At 29.7% G+C, this 21,076-nt stretch overlaps 2 protein-coding genes across 2 annotated transcripts; both read left to right on the top strand.

Moving 5' to 3' along the window:
• Positions 1–6,617: 6,617 nt before the first annotated feature.
• On the top strand, positions 6,618–8,218 carry LOC108470898 (60S ribosomal protein L13-1). The gene is made up of 5 exons (XM_017772415.2): positions 6,618–6,754; positions 6,861–6,976; positions 7,073–7,206; positions 7,547–7,705; positions 7,797–8,218. Exons 2-5 carry the CDS (start codon positions 6,868–6,870, stop codon positions 8,016–8,018), a joined length of 624 nt encoding a protein of 207 aa, XP_017627904.1. The 5' UTR covers positions 6,618–6,754; positions 6,861–6,867; the 3' UTR covers positions 8,019–8,218.
• A 5,995-nt stretch (positions 8,219–14,213) lies between these two features.
• Positions 14,214–15,559, top strand: LOC108470753 (36.4 kDa proline-rich protein). The gene has a single exon (XM_017772200.2). The coding sequence runs from the start codon at positions 14,367–14,369 to the stop codon at positions 15,270–15,272; it is 906 nt and encodes a 301-aa protein (XP_017627689.1). The 5' UTR covers positions 14,214–14,366; the 3' UTR covers positions 15,273–15,559.
• Positions 15,560–21,076: the final 5,517 nt, after the last annotated feature.

Here is a 21,076-nt window from a genome sequence, read left to right as displayed (position 1 = left end):
ATGGAGGTTTCCTTATATTGTATTTCGGTTTTTTAACTGAAAACAAAATTAATTCTTATACATTTTAAAATATGAAAATTATTTTCTCTATTAAAATTTATCTAATAAGTGATTAGGTGGAACGTAATTAGATCACTAAATTATAGTTAAAATATTATTAAAATTTTTTAAAAAATTTTAATAATAATTTTAAAAATTTTAAATGTACCCATTCTAATAAAATCATAATTTTGTTACTGTTAAAATACAATCAAACCAAATAAACAACACATTTATAATGAACAAAATCTTTTGATTTTGCATCTCTTTTTGGCGATGAAGAAGATGAAGACAAGGAGCTCACGAAAATTCCATTTTTTTATCTTTTATTTCTTCTCATAAATTGAAAACATTATTTTCTAAAATTTTAAAACCCGTGAAGTCCTTGTTTAGAACCAAGAAATTTATATTAAAAATTCAAAACTTAGAAATTGTTAAATCTAGTAACTTAAATATTAAAGCTTTTTAGGGTATTAAACAATAAAATCTTCAAAATAGAAAAGTTTGTAATAGCTAAGGGGATGCAAAAATGAGTAATCAAAATCTTATAACAATAATTACACACCATCAAGAGATACAAAAGTATAGAAGATGTGAAAATGAGTATTAACTAAAGTAGAAAAAAGTAAACATTAAATAATTTTTATGTATCTTTTAATTGAAAGCATAAGCGATGAAAATGAAACGAACATTAACAAAAGCATTAGAAATTTAAAAGTGAGTAATCAAAACTTTTAGTTAATTTATTTTTTCTTCAGTCAAGTTTTTATTTATTTATAGTTTCGATAAAGCGTGTGAAATCTTTTTAATTTTTCTGAGTTTTGTATAATAGAGAAGAAAGACTTATAAAAAAATATAGTTTTGGGCTTCAAGTTGAAAGTTTGATAAAAAAAATAAGACTTTTAATTTTTTTTTACATTTTGTACATATATATTTTGAATTTTTAAAATTTTATTTATAATTTTATTTTTAAAATATTTTAACCTAATTGTTAATATTTTTAATAATATTTATTTTTATTTTTTAAATTATTGTTAAGAAAAATTTTAAAAATTAAAACAATATTTTAATTACAATTTAGGGATCAAAATAATAATTAATCATTTAAATTAACTTCCCATATCATCATTTAATATATAAAATTTAATAGAGGAACAAAATGATGATTTCTTAAATTTGTTTTACCACTCCTATGCAATATACGTGATAAATATGGACGTTGAATAATAGAGATGACTTACAATAAAATAATAATTATTTTCATATAATAATAGAGAGAACTTAAATTGGTTTGGGCAAACAAAGGGTAGCCATTAATGAAGGTTGAAGGAGGTGTACCTAGTCTTTTTACATATACATATGTTAACGTGGCGGTTGGTCCAGGTTACAAACATTTATGGCCCGCAAAATTAGAGGTATGTGTTTTGAGGTATTCGGCGACGAGTGGTAAGAGGTATTTCAATGAAATAATGGAGGGGTTTAGTGTAGGGGTATTTATAATTTGATAAAAAATTAAATTAATTGATTTAATTTGATTAATTAATGGTGATAGAATTTAGTTTGGTCGAAGGTCAGTTAATAATTTTTTAAATTTTTTTATCGATTAATTTGATTTAAAATCTGGTAATTAATTGAATTAACCAATTAATTGAAATAAGTAATATATATTATATATAATTGTTAATTTTCAAGATTTATGTAGTGTTTCTGTTAATAATAGTTAAGAAAAACCCTAAATTTTTTTCTCCAAGTCATTTGCTTATTATATTTTGTTTTACTCAGTGACGATATCAGCCTTCAGGCTAGTTATTGCCCGCCTTTTTCTTCTCCCATAAATCATTTCTTTCTTTATTTTTCTTATTCACTACACATGTCTTCTTTATTTTTAGTTTGCAAATCTATTTTGTGAGTATTTTTGTTGTCTTCATAAGTTGTGATGGATAAATGACGATGTCTGTCGTTCGCTAAAACTCCACGGGCCACCAGTAGTTTTTCTTGGAAAGTCGATGACTTTTTGTCAACTTTTTAATCTGTTTTTGTTTTGAGAGTATTTTAGAATAATAAATTATTTCATGTGTCGATTTAGACCCGTGTTATCTTAAGTTTTATATTTTTTTGTTTGTTTTTCCAATGTTTAATAAGTATTTAGTTTTAGAAGTTTTTGTCTGCTCTTGTAGCATGTTTTTTAGACTTGCTTATGCATGTAATAGTAGTTTTACAAGTGCTTTTAGGGATGATTTTATTTTTATCCTCTCTAGTTCGGTGAATGCTCGATTCTTTTGTCGATTTTTTCTCACTGCTTTGGACCATCTAGGGTTGATTTTCCTATTGTATTAAGTGCTTACAATCACTCTAGATATATCGTACTTCAGTTGTGATAAAGCCAATTGTCAACGTCTTATAATCTTCTATTGATGTTAAGACTAAAGCATTTGTTATATTGATGGAGCTTCTCCTTCACCATCTATGACAAGCGTTTATTATTATTTTTCTTTGAATTGTATGGTTCCATTCATTGAATGAATTAATTTAACTTACAAAAAAAAAAAAGATTTATGTAGCACTTTTAATATCTTATTTGTTGTTTTCACCTTCATTTAAAGTTTTTTGAACTATTTAAGAAAATGACCGTTAGTAATGTATTTTTCTATACGTTTTATATTTATTTTAATCAAAAGACAAAAATATATAAATTTTTGACTGAATTAACCAAAATATTTCAATTCAATTAATTTATTTTAAAAAATTTAATTCAATTAACAATTAAAATTTTTACATTTGAATAATTCGATTCGAATATTAACCAAACCGATTGTTTCAATACCAGTAATAAATATATTAATGGGGATAGGATTACCTCAATATTTATGTTGGGAGCTCTTTGATTGGTTTGAGTTAGTATCTTTGGTTTAGCAGGATTGTATCTGTTCATCTTATTTTTTTTGACCAATCACAAATTTTATTGTTTGGCTAATACTTTCTTTTGTCCTAACTCAAGTTTTTCTTTTTCTTTTTTTTTTTTTAAAGAATTTTAATTTTAGTAAATATATATCTTTTAGTACTGTTATGTGGTTTTTCTTTATATATTTCTAAACATAAATAACTGAATTTTATATTATATTATAATATAATATATTTAAATTTTGTATGATATAAAATATATATAAAATAAAAAATAACATATTATAAAATTAAAATGGGTTGGGTTGAATTTGATATTTGAATATTGAAGCCTAAATGTTAAGATTTGTGCCCTTAGTGTAGTGATTTCATTATGACTATACTTGTAATTTATTCGAAATGATTGAATAAAAACCTACAACATGCTCATTTAACTAATTTTTATATGAATGTCCTCGATGGTTTTTGTATTAGAAGCAAAATGTATAAGCAAAAATTAACTAATTAATTATCTCGGTTTAACCAATAATAAGATGTATTATATGGATGAATTATAATGTGAGAAAATAAATTATATTAGTAGGTAATCTAATTTGTCTGTAGTTCGTAAAATCATATTGAGCAAATGATTCAAATTTTAGGAGACAATTATGTTGTTTATAAGTTCAGTTGGGAGATAGCTTATCTTGACTATCAGAGTTGGTTTCATTCCTAAAATAAAGATGTGATAATTCGGTTTTCAATAGTGTTAAAAATTAAATTTTGGACTAAATATATGGAATTGAGTTCAATAGAAAATTAAAATAGAATAATTATATGTCGAGTTAAAATGGAGAGGTTAAATTATTAAGTGTTATTTAATTAAATGGGTTAATAAAAATAATAAAATACTAAATTGGTTAGTGATTAAAATGTGAAATTAAACTAAGTTCATATATACTAACCATTAAACCATATATAATTTAGGAGGCATGATTAATTACTAATGGTGTCATCATTCTCCACTAATTAATGTTAATCTTATTAAGCCATTTGAGTAGTAATTAATTAATTATCTAATTACCTCTCAATATGTGTGTGTAAAGTAAATGGGAGAGAGAAGATTATATCTTTCTCCATTCTCTTTCACCGTCTACCAAGAAAAGAAAGAAACAATTTTCCTTCTTCAATTGGAAAAATTTGGTGAGTTGTATTTTCAATTTTAGTTGCATTATTGATAGATAATAAAAAGTCCATATAATGAATCCATGAATTAATAGGTTTTAAGTTGAGTTCTCATTGTTAGGAAGGTTTTAGACCTTTGATGTGAATAGATTAAGTTCTTGGTCAAATTTAAGGAAGAGCATTTTAAAAATGTGGTGGGTGATAGTGAGTTAAATTTGAATTATTTGATAATTTATGTGTTTAGGATTAAATTTTGATGTTTGATATTAAATAATTGTAACTTGAGATTTCATACTATAATTATAAAATGGGATTTAGAATTGTTCTGGTAAATTGTGAGATATAAGCAATTCAGATATTAAGATTTTAATGGATCAAATTGTAAAATATGTATTCATAATTGAATTGATGTCTATGTTTTTGTTAATTGTAAATTAATGTCGTTTCTATGATTGGATTTATCATACATAGTTAAAGATGACACTAAAATCTCGAAGACGAAAAAAAAGAGAGAACGACGAACAATTAGATTTTTCAGGTTGTGCTAACTTAATTTAATTCTATTATTTGACTTCATTAAGTAAGTAGATTTAATGAATGATTAATAATGAAAGGTATGTAAATGTGTGTATATATATTGTCCTGTTTAAATAGCAAGTGAATAGTAACAACTAAGCTCATTGAATGGTTTATAATTAAGGTGAGCATAAGTGTGTCATGCCGTGTTGAAGTGGAATTTAAATGATATTGATAATGGAATTTATTTATATTATTATATGCTAGTGACTTTGAACATGTTATTAAAACAAGTTAAGTACATATTTGCATGTTTGAGATATGAATTGGAAATGGAGATGTAATGAAAGATATATGCATAAATGTTATTAGCACTGAGAACGTAGCACTTTAATGTTGGGTGTAAATCATCAGATAGTTTCCCTTAAGAACGTAGCACTTTAGCATTGGGTATAAATTATTAAATAGTTTCCCTAGAGCATTGGGTGTTCGGGGGAATGTATTGATAGTTCTCGAAAGCACTAATTGTTCGTGAGAATGTATAATTAGCTCTAGAGCACTAGGTGTCTATGGAAACTAACGCTAGCTTCAGAGTCTTGAGGGTCCATGAGTGTATATTGATATAATGATCCTTGTATCTAATCGTGACTAGAAATTAGGTAATACAATGCCACAAGTATGAAAATTTTCAATTGGTTATTTGATTTACGCCGTATTTTAAAATTGAATACATATGTTAAAGTGATGAGTGATGTCATGGGAATTGTGAATTATGAACTTAAGGCTGATGATGCTATGAAAACAAATGGATATATATTTATATAATGTTATTATAAAATGTTGTAGGCAATATAGAAATGAAACCGTGACGATTATTGCATTTTAGTGAGATGTTAGATATGGTGGTGTACAACTTTAAAAGCACATAGAGATGACAGTGTGCATGGTTTAAATCGAATACGAAATTCCATAGGCAAGCATTACATGGTGAATTTGGGACAAAGATGCTCCTTATAAGCATGTTTATATATGAATTATAATTAGTTTATAAGCTATATTTGATCATGCATTGTTATCAATTTATGTTAGCACCACTGAGTATACATTACTCAATGCACGGTTTGTTATTTATGTGCTCATGTTTCAACAAAGCTTAGTAGATAAAATTGAAAGCATCTAAGACTTAGCGATTTAGCTCGAACCAAGTTTTACGTATTTTGTATGTCTATAGTAAATAACATGTACCTAGAAAGAGTCTTATGGTTTAATACTAATTTTGTTGGTTTTGGTAACATGACTCATAGTATTTAAGTGATGCATTTTAATGCCTGGTTAGTGGAAAATGATGCATGATTATAGGTGTTTAATGATGCAACTTGCCTTGTTATGTTGTAGTGCATGAAATGCTATGTTTGAGTAATGATTGAATAGGCTATCATGTGATATATTGCTGTAATTGTGTGTGGTATAAGTTTGATTAAGTTACGGATGTTTTCGCTATGGTTTGAAAGCATTAAAATGTGCATATTAGGTTATTTAACCGTTAAGTTCTGAGACTGCAAGAGCATGTAATGATAATTGAATTATTTTTAAGTCTATAATATTCGTTTTAGAGGTTTTTTAGAGACATGAAATTTAATTTGAAGATATTATTAATTTATTTTAGAAATATTGATGAAGCATGTACTTGATCTTAACTTTTTTATAAAAGATTTGTTCTATTTTTAATTTATTATTGGATTGTATTAAATGATAATTTCTTTATTTCTCATACATACTAGTTCTTCAACAACATTTTCAAGATTTTTTTTTAGAACTTTTTCTAGATTTTTTATTTTAAAATTATTTTCTATTTTTATAATTTTTATATAGAATTAGAGTTAAATTAATAAAAATTATAAAAATTAAAGAATAATAATATTATTATATCAATTAAAAATGCCACACCAACAAATAATTACAAAAGATTTAATAATTGTAATTTTTTAATTAGGTGAATTTCCCCATTAATTTTTAGTGATTTGACTAAGGACGCCTAAAAGTTAGGGTTTTATATATGGCGCAAGATTAAGAAAACCCTAGAAAGAGGGCAGTCTAAATTCATAAAACATCCCCTTCCCGTCTTCAGCCGGAGGTGCTCCTCCGCCTTTTCTATTTTCGTTTCTTCTTCCCATCTGTCTTTTAGGTTTCTTATAATAATTTGATAATTTTTGTTCTGTTTTTTTGCATTGATATGACAGGTAAGTCATGGTTAAGCATAACAACGTTGTGCCAAATGGGCACTTCAAAAAGCACTGGCAGAACTATGTGAAAACCTGGTTCAATCAGCCAGCAAGAAAGGCTAGAAGAAGGATTGGTGAGTATTATTTTCTGGGTTGCCTTTCTTAAGAGCGATGATGTTTGTGTGAGTGGCTTAAATTTGTGTAATTGAGGGTTTTGGGGACGTTTCCAGCAAGGCAAAAGAAGGCGGTAAGGATCTTTCCAAGACCAACTTCTGGACCTCTTCGCCCAATCGTCCATGGCCAAACTTTGAAGTACAACATGAAGTTGAGAGCTGGCAAGGGTTTCACTCTTGAAGAGCTTAAGGTATGACGTTCTATTTTCTCAATTTCTTTCATACACTTTTTGGGGCTTATTTTTTAGATGTCTTTTTCTAGTACCAAAATTGATCTATCAGGGTTTCAGGTTTTCTATTTTAATTCTTATATAAACGCATGGATTTGTGGATTAGACTCTTAATGAATTTGGTTTTAATTGTTATATATATTGAATGCTTTGGTACTCTGCCTGTGATTGCTTAAGAATCAAAATGAGAAAAAAAGGGCATAGATTTCTTTTGGGGCTTTTATGAATGTCTAGATGTTTTCTTATAGTTGATTTCATCAGATAATGTTGATTTACTTTGTATGTTCTTGTATCTATTCAGGCTGCTGGTATTTCAAAGAAACTTGCACCTACCATTGGTATTGCAGTCGATCACCGTCGTAAGAACAAGTCCCTTGAAGGTCTTCAAGCCAATGTTCAGAGGCTTAAAACTTACAAGGCCAAACTTGTTGTCTTCCCAAGACGAGCTCGCAAGTTTAAGGTGAATTTTGAGTTTCCTATTGGCTGTGAGAAATTGTTAAATCCTTGCTGTTGTTTCTTCCAAATGTTGTTTGTTCTGTGTGATGGTATAGGCTGGTGATTCAACTGCTGAGGAGCTTGCAACTGCAACCCAAGTCCAGGGATCATACATGCCTATTTCTCGTGAGAAGCCTTCCGTGGAGCTTGTGAAGGTCACAGAGGAGATGAAGTTATTCAAGGCCTATAACAAGCTTCGTGTGGAACGTACAAATGAACGACACATTGGTGCCCGATTGAAGAAAGCTGCTGAGGCTGAGAAGGAAGACAAGAAGTAAGGTTGCTTTCTTTGAGGACTATGTTTTGGTATTTGACTTGTTAAAGACATTAGTTTTTGTTTTTGGATTGTCAGGTGAGTTTAAAGCCAGCTTTAGTTATCTTTTCATATTTTGTTCAAAATCCTGTTTTTGAGCCATTTTTTTTATTGAGAAGTTTCTTCCAACTCCTTAACATGGTATCGGCGTTATGAAACTAAAAATGATGGCAAGTTGTTTAATTTTGTTCTGATAACTTGGTTATGGCTATTTGGTTTATTGTTTTATTGCCGTTATGCGGAAAAGGTGATTGCATTAACCAATTGGTCAAAGTCAATTTGAAATTATGCGTTCCTGTCATTCTTAAGTCGGAATTAAATAACAAAAATGTCACGAGATATCACTCCCCCGCGGCGATTAAACAGCCCGGAGGCTGCTGATAAATAACAAAATAGCTAGTAGAAAATGTAAAATATGATTTTGAGGGATTTGGAAAGTTGCTTCCTAATGTCCCCACTGCATCTGTACAATGATTATCCACCTTAAACGTGTGTTTTAACTGATAATGCTGGAGCTGATTAAGCAGAGTCCTGCATTCATAAACCATGGTATATAATAATGGGTTAGAGACGTCAATTTTGATTTAGACTAATGACACTCGTAGCATTGATCTCTATAATTAAGCTAGAGATATTGGCCTCCTTAGCAAGTTTAAGGTGATACTAAAGCACCCTAAGTTCAGATTGTGCACGTTGCATAGGGATTGTGCCCATAAGCCTCAATAACCCAATCACCATCACTCTCTCTAATTTTCATACCAGCTCTAGCTTAGCCAGGATTAGTGATGGCAGAGCCATCAATATTAGGTTTTAACTACCTCGGGTGGCGGTTGCCACGTGATCTGATAATAACCTGAGAGGGTCCAGACGTGGCAAAAATTCCACAGCCTTGCTCGTAGTTGGCTGGACTACTCGACTGTGGTCATTTTGGTTTTTGAAGATTCTTGCATTTTAAGGCAAGCAAGATTTGCCAAATAATAAAGGAGAAAAAGACTTTCCATGGCACTTTGTGAACATGATGCCAGGCTTTTGGAGCTAAGTTCCACGCCATCCATTCCTTAAAATTGAGATGATTCGATGGAGTAGTTAAGTTCGTAGGCCAACCTGTTGACCACCACTGCTGCGAGCAATCCTTTAATACATGAGCCAATACTACTGTTGTTCACAAAAATGGACAAATATGTAAATTTATACATAACACAGGACAGATAGCAAAATTTTGCCAATAAGATTTATGGTAATATATGATACTATAATGTAAGCACTAAAAAAATAAAATGACTATAAAATTTTAATGAATGAAAAATACATAAAATACTAAATATTAGATTAAATATAAAATAACTTTTTTAAAAAATAAAATAAAATAGACTTAAGATGAATTTAGACAAAATTTTAAATGCATATTTCAAATTAAGTCGAGTTTGAAAAAACATAAAATCTATTTACAACATGCTTAATTCTAAAGTTGAATCTTGCCAATAACACCTCTTATCGTGAGCTATGCTTGTTACTGTCGGCTCTAGTAACTCACAAATCTGTACTTTTCGAATCATATTTGGTTCCACTTCATAATGTCTACTGCATGCAAAGAATTTTGTAATTAAAACGTGACAGGTTATGCTAAGTGCTGAAGCTAGAAATGAAGAGAAATAGACCTCAACCTCAGGTCGGCAGCTTTTCAATTTAGAAGTTCGTTTATATGATTGTTATATGCATACTCGCCTCACGATCTACGAGATGCTTTGTAAGCTTAAATTACTTACGAGAGTAAGATCTTATCAACCCAAATTTCGTCAATCCTTAACGTTGTGGATTAATAGTAAGGCAAACATTGTAACACATGTTATAATAACCACACTCTTAACAATGACACGATACTTATCATTCCTACATCCATTTATCTATTGTTCTAACAACATAATTTATATTTAGGTGTAAAAACCGTCAATAGATTGACTAACTTTAAGAATCGAAATATTTCTCTTTTCCTCTCATTCTCACCAGCTTTCTCACCTGTGAAAGTCTTTCTTCTTCTTCCCTAACTCTTAACTCCACTCACTAATTAAACCATCGCCGCAATCCCAACTTGGTAGCAACAAAAATCTATATTTAATACACCTGTAATATAGTGATTAAACTATAAGACACCATTTGGTCAAAATATAGCTTTTTATTTACTTTTAATATAATTTATTGATTATATATACACTCATACAGAAATATAAATGGGTAATTTTACCACCTAAAATCTAGATCAATAATTTATATATACACTCTATTTGTTCTTTTAGATTCAACCTTTGACGTAATTTATATTTTTAATTTTTATTCTAAACTTTTATTATACTTAACTGTTACATAACAATCAGCTAAGATTGTATAAAAAGAGGTAGTAAAATATTAAAGTAAAATATATGAAATAATGTTAAATAATTACAAAAGAAGATTTTCTAATTTTATTTTGACCAATCACCGACTACCTTTTTTGTATTTTGGTTTTAATAGGAAGAAGGTTGGGATTTATGAAGACAATTACAAAGCCCATTGTTTAGTGTTCAAACCCTAAGACTAGATGAGATGTTTACCTGTCCGTGGGTGGGGTATGGGCTGCTGCAACCTCTGTCCTCCATACGGCTTACGTACCAATTATTAACAAATTTATCTCTCTTTTTAACAATATATTTTTCAAAATTTTCTCACCCTAACTAATTTTTTTTTAAATTAATCATAATTTTTTAAAACAAATAAGGTAGAGTATAAGAGAAATCCGACAACAAAGACAACTCTCTATTATATTTTTTCAAATCTATATTTATAAATATAAGAAGTATAAATTATATACAATTTTATCTCGTTAAACATTGGAGTTCTAATTTATGTCAAACTCTTTTATTTTAATAGACATCCACTTCTATAATAGTAAAATATTTATAACACTCTCCTTTGGATGTTCATTAATAGATAATGTGTATCGTTAAGACCTTACTAAAATAAAAATTTCATGAGAAAAATAAATCTTAGGAATGAAAAATAATACACATATCTATAATACACATAATATGAACTTTACTAGAAAAATCCAATTGGACAAAGCCTAATGGAAAAAGTGACAACACTACATAATATCTCATATTCTACGTATTCAATATTCAATATTAGCTTTTCAAATTATTACTTGAATGAATTTGATAAATGTTTATATTATCATTTTTTTGAAAGTTATGAGTGAGACATAATTTTGGGTAAATATATTTTGATCTCTTCAGGAGTTTCAACAATAATCATAGTAAACTTTAACCATGATCCTTTTATACATGAGCATGTTACATCATTATACAATCTTCTTTCAATAATTATTCATTGAGTCAAATTTACCACATATGTTCAAATCATTTTAATTTTTATAAATAATTACTCAAACATATAAAACAATTTCCCAAGAATATCTATATGTTTTCAGCATTCTAAATCCTTCAAGGATTATCATTAGATGCTTGTCAAATTTTCATGCACTGTCAAACAAATGAGATATATATATAAAAGTTTTTGCATCCACCACAAAAGAACATTTTTTTTCAAAATCAATACCAGAACTTAGTGAAAAATTTATTATTTCTTAATTCACTTCATCTAACCATTATTTCTCCCCCCCTAATATTGAGAAAACTATCAAAATTAAAGTTGTGATCACCAAATCATGTCATAATTGAATTTCCAATTCGACCAGAACATATAATAACAAAAGGAGACTAATAATTAATATGTCCCAACTTTCTTTGAATGTCCATTTTGTGCATTGTGGTGGAGCAAGTTGAACATACATCACACATTCTAAACTGTTTAAAATAGGTTTTATTTGGCTCCTAACCAAAAGTCAATTTTAATGAGAAGCATTTATCATAATTTATTGACATGATGCAAACAAATGGCGATTCATGTAAAATATCATATCCTTATACATATATACAAAAAGGTTTTGTTCTCAAAAGATATGGTTTAGCTACTAGCTGAAGGCATTGAATTATTAATTCTACTAAACCATTTTATACACATAAACATCAGACTTTGCAATACTTGTACCGAATATCTAGCATAAAGTAATAATTGAAAGCCTGAGTAATAAATTGACAAACATTAGTAAAAATTGTCTCGATTGTATAATCTAAAAATTTTGTTCTTAAACTAACCTCACAAGCGACAGATTGCGATTTAATAACTCACATGTGATTATCTTGTAGATGCATCTAACAAAATCATATCATAACATCCACTTGTTGGATAAATGGATCCATATTTCTTTGAAAAATGGAAAATATTCAATCTCAACTTTTGCTAGTGAGGTTCTATAACAATCTTCTTTGGAAACAAAGAACACCTGAGAAATTTTTAAAATGAAGAATCTCTAGATTCTTTAATAAATATCTATGTAAATTTTTATTTGTTGCATCATTACTGATTAGGATGGTTTAACAGATCATGCCAACTAATTAATATATTTGGTCTAGTTTACTATACATGTAATTAGTCGTACCAATATAGAGTATAAACTAGAGAAAATATAAATAATTTCACATATTGGCATTGTATCGAAGAATTCATAAATTATGTTCAAGTTATTAGGTATATTTAAATTGTCGTAAAATTATTGAGTTTAATTTGCTTGGATTTTTATTTAATTACTTTTGTTAATTTACAATTATATATTGTTATTTATAAATAAATTTGATTTAAAATTAAAATTTTTGTTTGAATTTATATTATTTTGCATATTTGAATTCAAATTTTGTAGATTTGAAAATCCGAAAGATAGTGATATTTAATTTCGATTTGGATAGTAATACTGCATACTTTGCTAATTCGAGTTTTTAAATATATTTATAGATTCAATTAATCCAAAAATAACAGATATTCAATTCCCGTTGTTATTCCTAATTTTTAACCTAATGGTAAAAGACTTTAATAAAATATAAATATAAATAATTTTAGTTTTAATAAAATAATATGGTTTTTGAGTACATGTTATAATTTATAAATGGAAAAAGAGAATGATAATAACAAAATTTTAACTTTAATTCATGATTTACGAATAAAAAAGTTTTAAGCACTACTTTCTTTTTTGGGTACATTTAACCATGACTCGTTTTAAACTCTTAACAAATAATAATAATATGATCTGCTTCAAAATTATACGCTTTGACTACATTTATATAAAAGGAAAATTTGAGATTCAGTCAGCAATACCTTGCAGCTGATTTTGACAATGAGATACAGAGCCAAAATTATGAACATCGGATTTTGGACTTTAGTCTGATGGTCCCTTACATTACATGTGCCCCATTCTTGATTTTACCCCCAAAATTCATCATCAATATCTTGACTTAAAACCTACTCCACTTATTGGCTCTCCATTGATATTTATTAACAGCAGCTGGAAAATCAATGAATGAAATATTGAGAATATTTCTTTTTCATTCCGGTTTTGGATAGCCAATGATAAAATATGTCCCCTCCAGGATTTGAAAAAGAGTTACTCTGGAGGAAATGCTTGATGGATGTTGGGTTTAAGTTACAACACTCACAATGTTTTTAATCTGATGCTGTTCATTGAAGTTGCTTATGTATCACAATATTTTTGTTATAGGTATTTTAAAAACAATAGTCTAATTTATAGATCCCTTACGTAGTGCACTGGACTGTTTGTTTGTACTTGTTTGGGCGACAATGGAACATGGCTCAGTGGCCTAATCAGGCAAGGGCTCCCGCTCTCGTACGTATTAGTTATGTGAATGAAAAAAAAAAGGGAATATATTGCGGGTGACATTGAGGAGTGGACATGTGGCTGCCAATGTGAAATCGATTGTTTGTAGTCTTATGCAAAATGAGATTTTTTTTTTTTTTTTTGAGGAAAAGAAAAATCAAATGCAAGTAGCAAATCACGGGTCCGACACTCCAACTGGGTACTAGGAGTTAAAAAATGTCCTCAATCAAGCATATGGTTTCTCCATTCCCTTTTCCTTCAAAATTCGTGCCATAAAATATATAAATCGGAATATTATCCCTTGTTGGTAATGAAATCAGCATAAAAGTTGGGTCTAGATTTTGCAAAGTTGGAAGTTGTGAGTAATCTCACTTCATCAAAGTCAAGGCTCTAATAAATTATCAGGAAATATGCTAATTTGCATGATGGATACACCTCGCCTTCCTTTTGTCTGCACACTGCATGATGGATCTATAAATGAATCATTTGGATGAAGCTGGGAAAATGAACTAAGCTCTCTTTTAAGCAGGGAGGAAAGTAGCAAGTTCAGTGATGGGGAACTATAGTTTACCCAATCTCGTTGTCCTGCTTCTGAACTTGGGAGCTTTGCTTGCTTCTTTTGCTTGTCCTGAATGTCCCCGTCCAACTCCTCCGCCCAACTGTCCTCCAACTTTCCCACCCAAACATCCTCCCATTGTGAAGCCCCCATTTCACCCCAAACCACCAAAACATCCGCCTCGTCATCCTCCCAAGCCTCCCGTCGTAAAGCCTCCTCATGTACCCAAACCTCCTGTCGTTAATCCCCCACCACCTCACTATCCTAAACCCCCAGTCATTTCACCACCACCAAAGCGTCCCGTCTACCCCAGTCCTCCTATTGTAAAGCCGCCAGCGCCAAAGCCTCCCGTCTACCCCAGTCCTCCCATTGTGAAGCCGCCACTTCCAAAGCCTCCTGTATACCCAAGTCCTCCCATTGCGAAGCCGCCAGTTCCAAAGCCTCCTGTATACCCAAGTCCTCCCATTGTGAAGCCGCCAACACCAACCCCTCCTGTATACCCAAGTCCTCCCATTGTGAAGCCGCCAACGCCAACGCCAACGCCTCCTGTATACCCAAGTCCTCCAGTTGTGAAGCCACCTCCAGTGGAGACCCCTTGTCCACCACCACCACCTCTGCTATATCCACCACCCCCGGCACAGCAAACATGCCCGATTGACACTCTCAAGCTAGGCGCATGTGTTGATGTGTTAGGTGGCTTAGTGCACATTGGTATCGGCAGCAGCGCCAAGGATACATGTTGCCCAGTGCTTCAAGGGTTGCTAGACTTGGATGCTGCTATCTGTCTTTGTACCACAATCAAGGCCAAGCTTTTAAACATCAATATCATAATACCAATTGGCCTTCAGGTCCTCATCGACTGTGGCAAGACTCCACCTCCAGGATTCCAGTGTCCAGCATAAGGATAGTACCCCTTTTTGGACAATAACATCATGTTCATCTCATGACAAGAAGTTATAATTGTCGAAAATTTCGAGTTTCCCCGTAAAGATATATTGAGGCATGACAAGATGTGCTAATGTATTTCTTAGTAAGTAGTGTTCCAAGTTCCTAGGGAGGATTTGTGCTTCCAAGTTTTCTATTATGTTTTTAATTTGATTTAATCACCACCTAGATTTGTGGTGCTGTTTTTTCTTTCAATGTTATTTCGATGATACAATAAAGTGTTCAAAAATAGGCATTCTATAAAGTCCCATGTTTAAAATTAAATTTCATATGTAAATGTTCTAAGGGCTCATTACTGTAAGTGCTCGAAGGGCTTCTTTCAATTACGCGCGTCGCAATTCATGATGGTAAAATTTCAGTTTTTTATCCTTTTACTATGTTCACATTTGGGATTTAGAACTTATCTTTTAATTTAACATATTATGATCTTTTACATTTGCAATGATATTAGTTAGTCCAAATAGTTAATGTCTTGTTGGTTAAAATGATATGAATTTTTAACACATTTCTAGCATACTTACACACAATAAACTTATTTTTGGCATGATAAATTGAGATGTGTATTTTAAGAGAAATTGACCTCAACATCTTTACTAGAAAAATTAAGTATGTCAACTATTTTAACTAACTAATGATATTATAAAAATACATGAATCAAATTAAAGTATAAATTCAAAAATTTAAATTTAAATAGAACAAAAGACTATAACCATAATTTGACCTAAAATAAATCTTGCCTATTTAATAAGAAGTTCGGTGTATTTTAAAAAAAAAGAATATTTTATATCTTTTAAGTTAAAGTCTAAAAGTTATAATCCACGTGGCAGAAAATGGTTGGAGGGACACCAAAAAGAGCAGAAGAATTTTTTTTTTGAGGGACAAAAAGAGCAGAAGAATTTTGTTCAAACAAGACGGTGAATTCATAATTTGCAGCAAGTCCTCTTTTTAACCTACCTGACATTGTTACATCAATCAAGAGCTCAAGCTCAAAGCCCAAGACAATCAACAGGTTAGAAGGCCCAAATCCCACAAATAAATATGAGTAGATAACAAGAAGTTGTTAAAACCTAGCAATGACACTTGAGGATAGTCAGTTAACAGACTAAACAAAGAGGTTGAAGGCACAATCTTGACGGATCAAGGACAAATGCCCCGACTAATCATGTGTTAATCCCCACATATCTAAAAACAATCAAAGCACCAAAGACATCGCGATTACTCTATTATTTATCGTATTTTGAGATAAGCATTAGAGCATCCTAGAGCATAAGTTCTACAAGCCTTCAACCAAGATGTTAACAACAACAAAATATAGTAACTAGCATTTATATAACCTTTTTTTTTTTTAATTGTATAAAGTAAAACTTATTTTTTTAAAATTTTAATAAGATATTATAACCTAATATATTAATAAGACATAAATATATAATAGGAGTATATTATATATATCCTTAGGGTTAATTATATTAAACATACTCAAATTATAGTTAAAATTTTAAAGTAGTCCCCTAAATTTTAAAATGCTTTGATTAAGTCCTCAAAATTTCAATATTGTATCAATGGGTTCTTCCATCAACCTAATGTTTGCTTAACCATTAAATGCCAACTTAGATCTGACATGTAGCATGTTTAAAACACGTGGATTAAATTTTTAACACTCTAGATCCAAGTAATTCATGTCATATGTATAAACATGTCTAAAATTTGATCCAAGTGTTTTAAATATGGTTTACATCATATTCAAGCTAACATTTAATACTAAAAAATGATGAATAGGCTGAATTAAAAACATGATTGATGCAATATTAATACTAAAACAACTCAATTAAAACGCTTTATAAGCTTAAGGATTAATTTAAGATCTAGACTATAATTTGGGGACATATAATTAATCCTATCCCTTATTCAAATCTCTTCACTTATTTATATCATATCCAATAATATTATCATTAATTTAAGATTATCTTTTATCTTTTTATAAATCAAGTAATAATTTAAATTTTACCTATTTTTTATTTGGAGTTGTATTCTAAAAATAAAACAACTAGTGAAAGGCCAAATTATGAATATTAAAAAATTCTCTCATATTTAAAAGATAAAGCGTGAATAATAGAAACTTAACAATTGAGAGTGGTATTAGCAATCCATCGCTTAAAACCTAATCACTCAAAACCATTTTAATTCGATTATTTCATTTAATTGAATCCCAACTTTTAGTTAATTCACCAAAATTGTTCGCTCCATATCCACTTTGTGAGATTGAATTGTAAGAACCACTTGTTAATAGTGATAGTGATAGTGATTTGTTCCGGTAAATGTTGTATATTTATCCAAAAAAAATATTTCATTTAATTACTTTTAAAATATAATATTAATAAACATTAAAAAAAAAATACACTAAAGTCAAACGAAACAATGAAGAACAAAATGAGAATGAGGGCGAACTAAAAGATAAGGTGTACTTTGGTGCTGCAGGTCGCCCATCTATATGCTGGATAAAATGTAATTTAGTTGATTGAGCTTAGCTTGTTAATATTCCACAGTGGTAGGGGCATTTTCCCAGGCAGCCAACTTTAGTTTTGCAATCCATTAGTTTGTTCCCATTTTTATTAAAACTCCATGTTAAATAAGCTTAAATTTTAAATTTCTATATTTGCAATCTTTTTTCTACTCTCAAACTATGATCGCTTTTTCCCTTCAAATGTACATGTCAATGTTTTGGTCTATAAAAGATTGCGGGCCGAGTAAAGCCAGCCGGTACAAACCAACCCATTTCCTCCAATGCCGAAACGAGGAAATGTATATTGGTACAAATAGAGCCCAAAAACTAACAAGAACTAATTTGTAATTTTCTTCCTTAAACAAAAATATATATATATATAGTCGAAAAGTTTTCATATAAATGTTGGGATTATGTGTTTGAGTTTATTATAATTGCATATAAATGTTAATTTTGCATCCATTTTCATTTCATCATACACATTAAACATTAATGTATTAATTTATTAGGCTTATTGTAGAAATAATTTGTATTTAGAAAAGAAAAAAGGGGGGAATGGGAATATTAAAGATGAAATATAAAAAATAGGGAGAATATTGCAACGGTTGCGTGACGAAATGTACATCATAAATATTGATGAACCCCAAAGCAAACTACTACTCATAATAACCTGATGGCCATGGCCATGGATGGATCTTCTCTCTCCATCCTCTCTTGCGCTGTCCACTGTCATTTCCTGTCTTTTTGGACCATTTCTTCATACACAATTCAATTATTTTATTTGATGTAATTAAAAAACTTGCAACCACATATATTAAAAAATCGAAAAACAAATATGTGTGTGTAATTCTATGCTAAACCAACACTGGAAGTATTATAATGAATCCTAACAGCTGATCTCAAACTTTGCTCAACATATAGTATGGTGTAGTTAACGCAAAATTCTGCACTTAGCTGCTTGCCAATTTTTCTCCTGTCCTTATGTACTAATCAGTAAAGTCCCAATTAGGTATATATGTAGAAAAAAAATTATTTGGTAAAATAGATTGATTTTGGAAAGAGTGTGTGAAAGCACATTTAGTTGGATGTGTTTTGTGCATAGTTGACAGAAATGCATGTTCAATTGTACATGTTTTTCCTTTAAGTTGCATATTCTGACTTTTTAAATATAATTAGTACCTCTTTGGATGGGCAGTGCGGTGCGGTGCATTTAGTTTTTTTTTTGTCTCATACTATAGTATTGCTACAGTATTTAATCTTACCGTCATCGTTATTTTTACACTGACCGCAGGTAAACGCATCACCTATCCAAGCCCACACTTAGTTTCTTTGGTTGGATGGTTAAATGTGAGTGGTTTTGTCCTTCAATCCTAGATTCGATTCCTCTTTCACTCATATTTGTATTTTTTATTTCATGTTGTTTTAAGTTTTTTATTATTTTTAATTAATGTTTTTAACATATTTGCTCATTTAGTTAAATGGATGAATAAGAATGATTTCATTCCTAAGTCCCAGGTTCTACTTCCCTTCTTAACACATATGTAATTTTTATTTCATGTTGTTTCAATTTTTTTAAATTAATAAATATATTTCTCTTTGGTGTTATTTTCTCCATCTTGTACTCTTCATTGGTTTATTGACTAGTGAAATTTTCTTTGTCCGTATTTTTTATCTTTTTCGGAGGAATTTTTCACGTAAATATTTATGTATTCAATCTTCTCTAATTTTCCATTTCATTGTTTATTCGGGTCAATATAAATTAATTTTCAGTGCAACAATAACAAGCATGATTAAAAGAAAATGAGGTTATGACATTGTATGAACAAGTTTGAAAGCAATATTAAACATGATATAGGGTGGTCCTTGGATGCACATATGCTTACGACAAAATGATAATGTTAAAAAAAGAAAAAGAAACCTAACAATTTTATGAAGATTTGAATATATAGTTTTGTTACCCATGAAAAGAGTGGGTCACAACTCGCAGTCGCAGGCATTGATGAATAAAGAGACATGCGAGAAAAGAAAGTTGTACATAATTAATTGATAAATGGTGAGGTGTTATATTGTAATGTATGTAATGTAGGAGTGGGATGCATGCTTTTGGCAAACCCAGTAAGAAAATGAATCATCTGTTTCCAATCAAATGCTTTCCCCACTCAATTTAAACATAAGGATGTGTGCTACATGCCCCATGTGCATCCCTCTTTCTTCAATGTGTTTAATATATTAATAGTACCTTCAAAGCATTCTATAAAAAAAATATATCCAAATCAAGTTTATTTGCTCCCAATATTATCTAAGAATTCCAGTTACAAAATTTTAAATTGAACCCACAGATTGCTTTCTTTTTCTAAAAAAAAAAATATTTTTTAAATAAAAATATTGACTAAAACTTTTAATTTTTAACGTTGTTTATATGACAATTCATATGGCGGTTCATATGCACATCATGCTAACATAATTCATTTATCGTATATGTCACATTAACAAATAATACAAAAAGTATAAAATTAAAAATATAAACTTTTGGAATAATAACATAAAGTTAATATGGATTGTCATGTAAGTTGTCACATTAAAAAAATAGTATTTTAATTAGTATTCTCATTAAGAAAATATCATTTTCACTCTTTTTTAAAAAATTGATAATCAAATTTAAATCTTTTAAAAATTGAGAGTAAAATTTAACTAAAAAATCAAATTAATAAAAAATTTAAGAATTAAATTTGACAAGTAGAACTATTATTTATAAATTAATGAGATTTAAAATAAAAATCATCAACAGGAGAGACTGAAATAGTTGGGCCAAAAGAGATTAAAGTTAAAAGGGTTAGGGTAGCTAGGGTTTAAGGTTAATTTAGAGAAGAATAAATAAAGTGTTAAAAGGAAAAGTAAACATCAAACTTGGAACACTTCTCAACTTATTTTGATACAAGAAGATTAATATGATTAAAGGAGCAGAATTCAAAAGTATAAGGAGAGATCCATTTAACAATCCAATCCAATTATGAGTAAAAAGTAGAATGTTTCTGAAAATTTTATATAAAAATGGGTAAACTATACTATTTAATTCCTCAATTTTCTGTTAGCAAAAAGAAAAGGGGGGTAGTGTAAGTAATTTTGAAGCTATACTTTTGCAGAGTGCAGCAAATGTTGTGGCTGAAAAAGGTGAATCTGAGGATGGGAAGCGTGAGAAAGGCAAAGCTAAAAGTGGAGAATATACATACATCAAAATCAACAACAAAATAAAATAAAAAC

Source organism: Gossypium arboreum, chromosome 11 (genome assembly GCF_025698485.1).
Source record: "Gossypium arboreum isolate Shixiya-1 chromosome 11, ASM2569848v2, whole genome shotgun sequence".
Taxonomy (NCBI): Eukaryota; Viridiplantae; Streptophyta; class Magnoliopsida; order Malvales; family Malvaceae; genus Gossypium; species Gossypium arboreum.
This window is presented reverse-complemented; position numbering and strand designations above follow the sequence as displayed.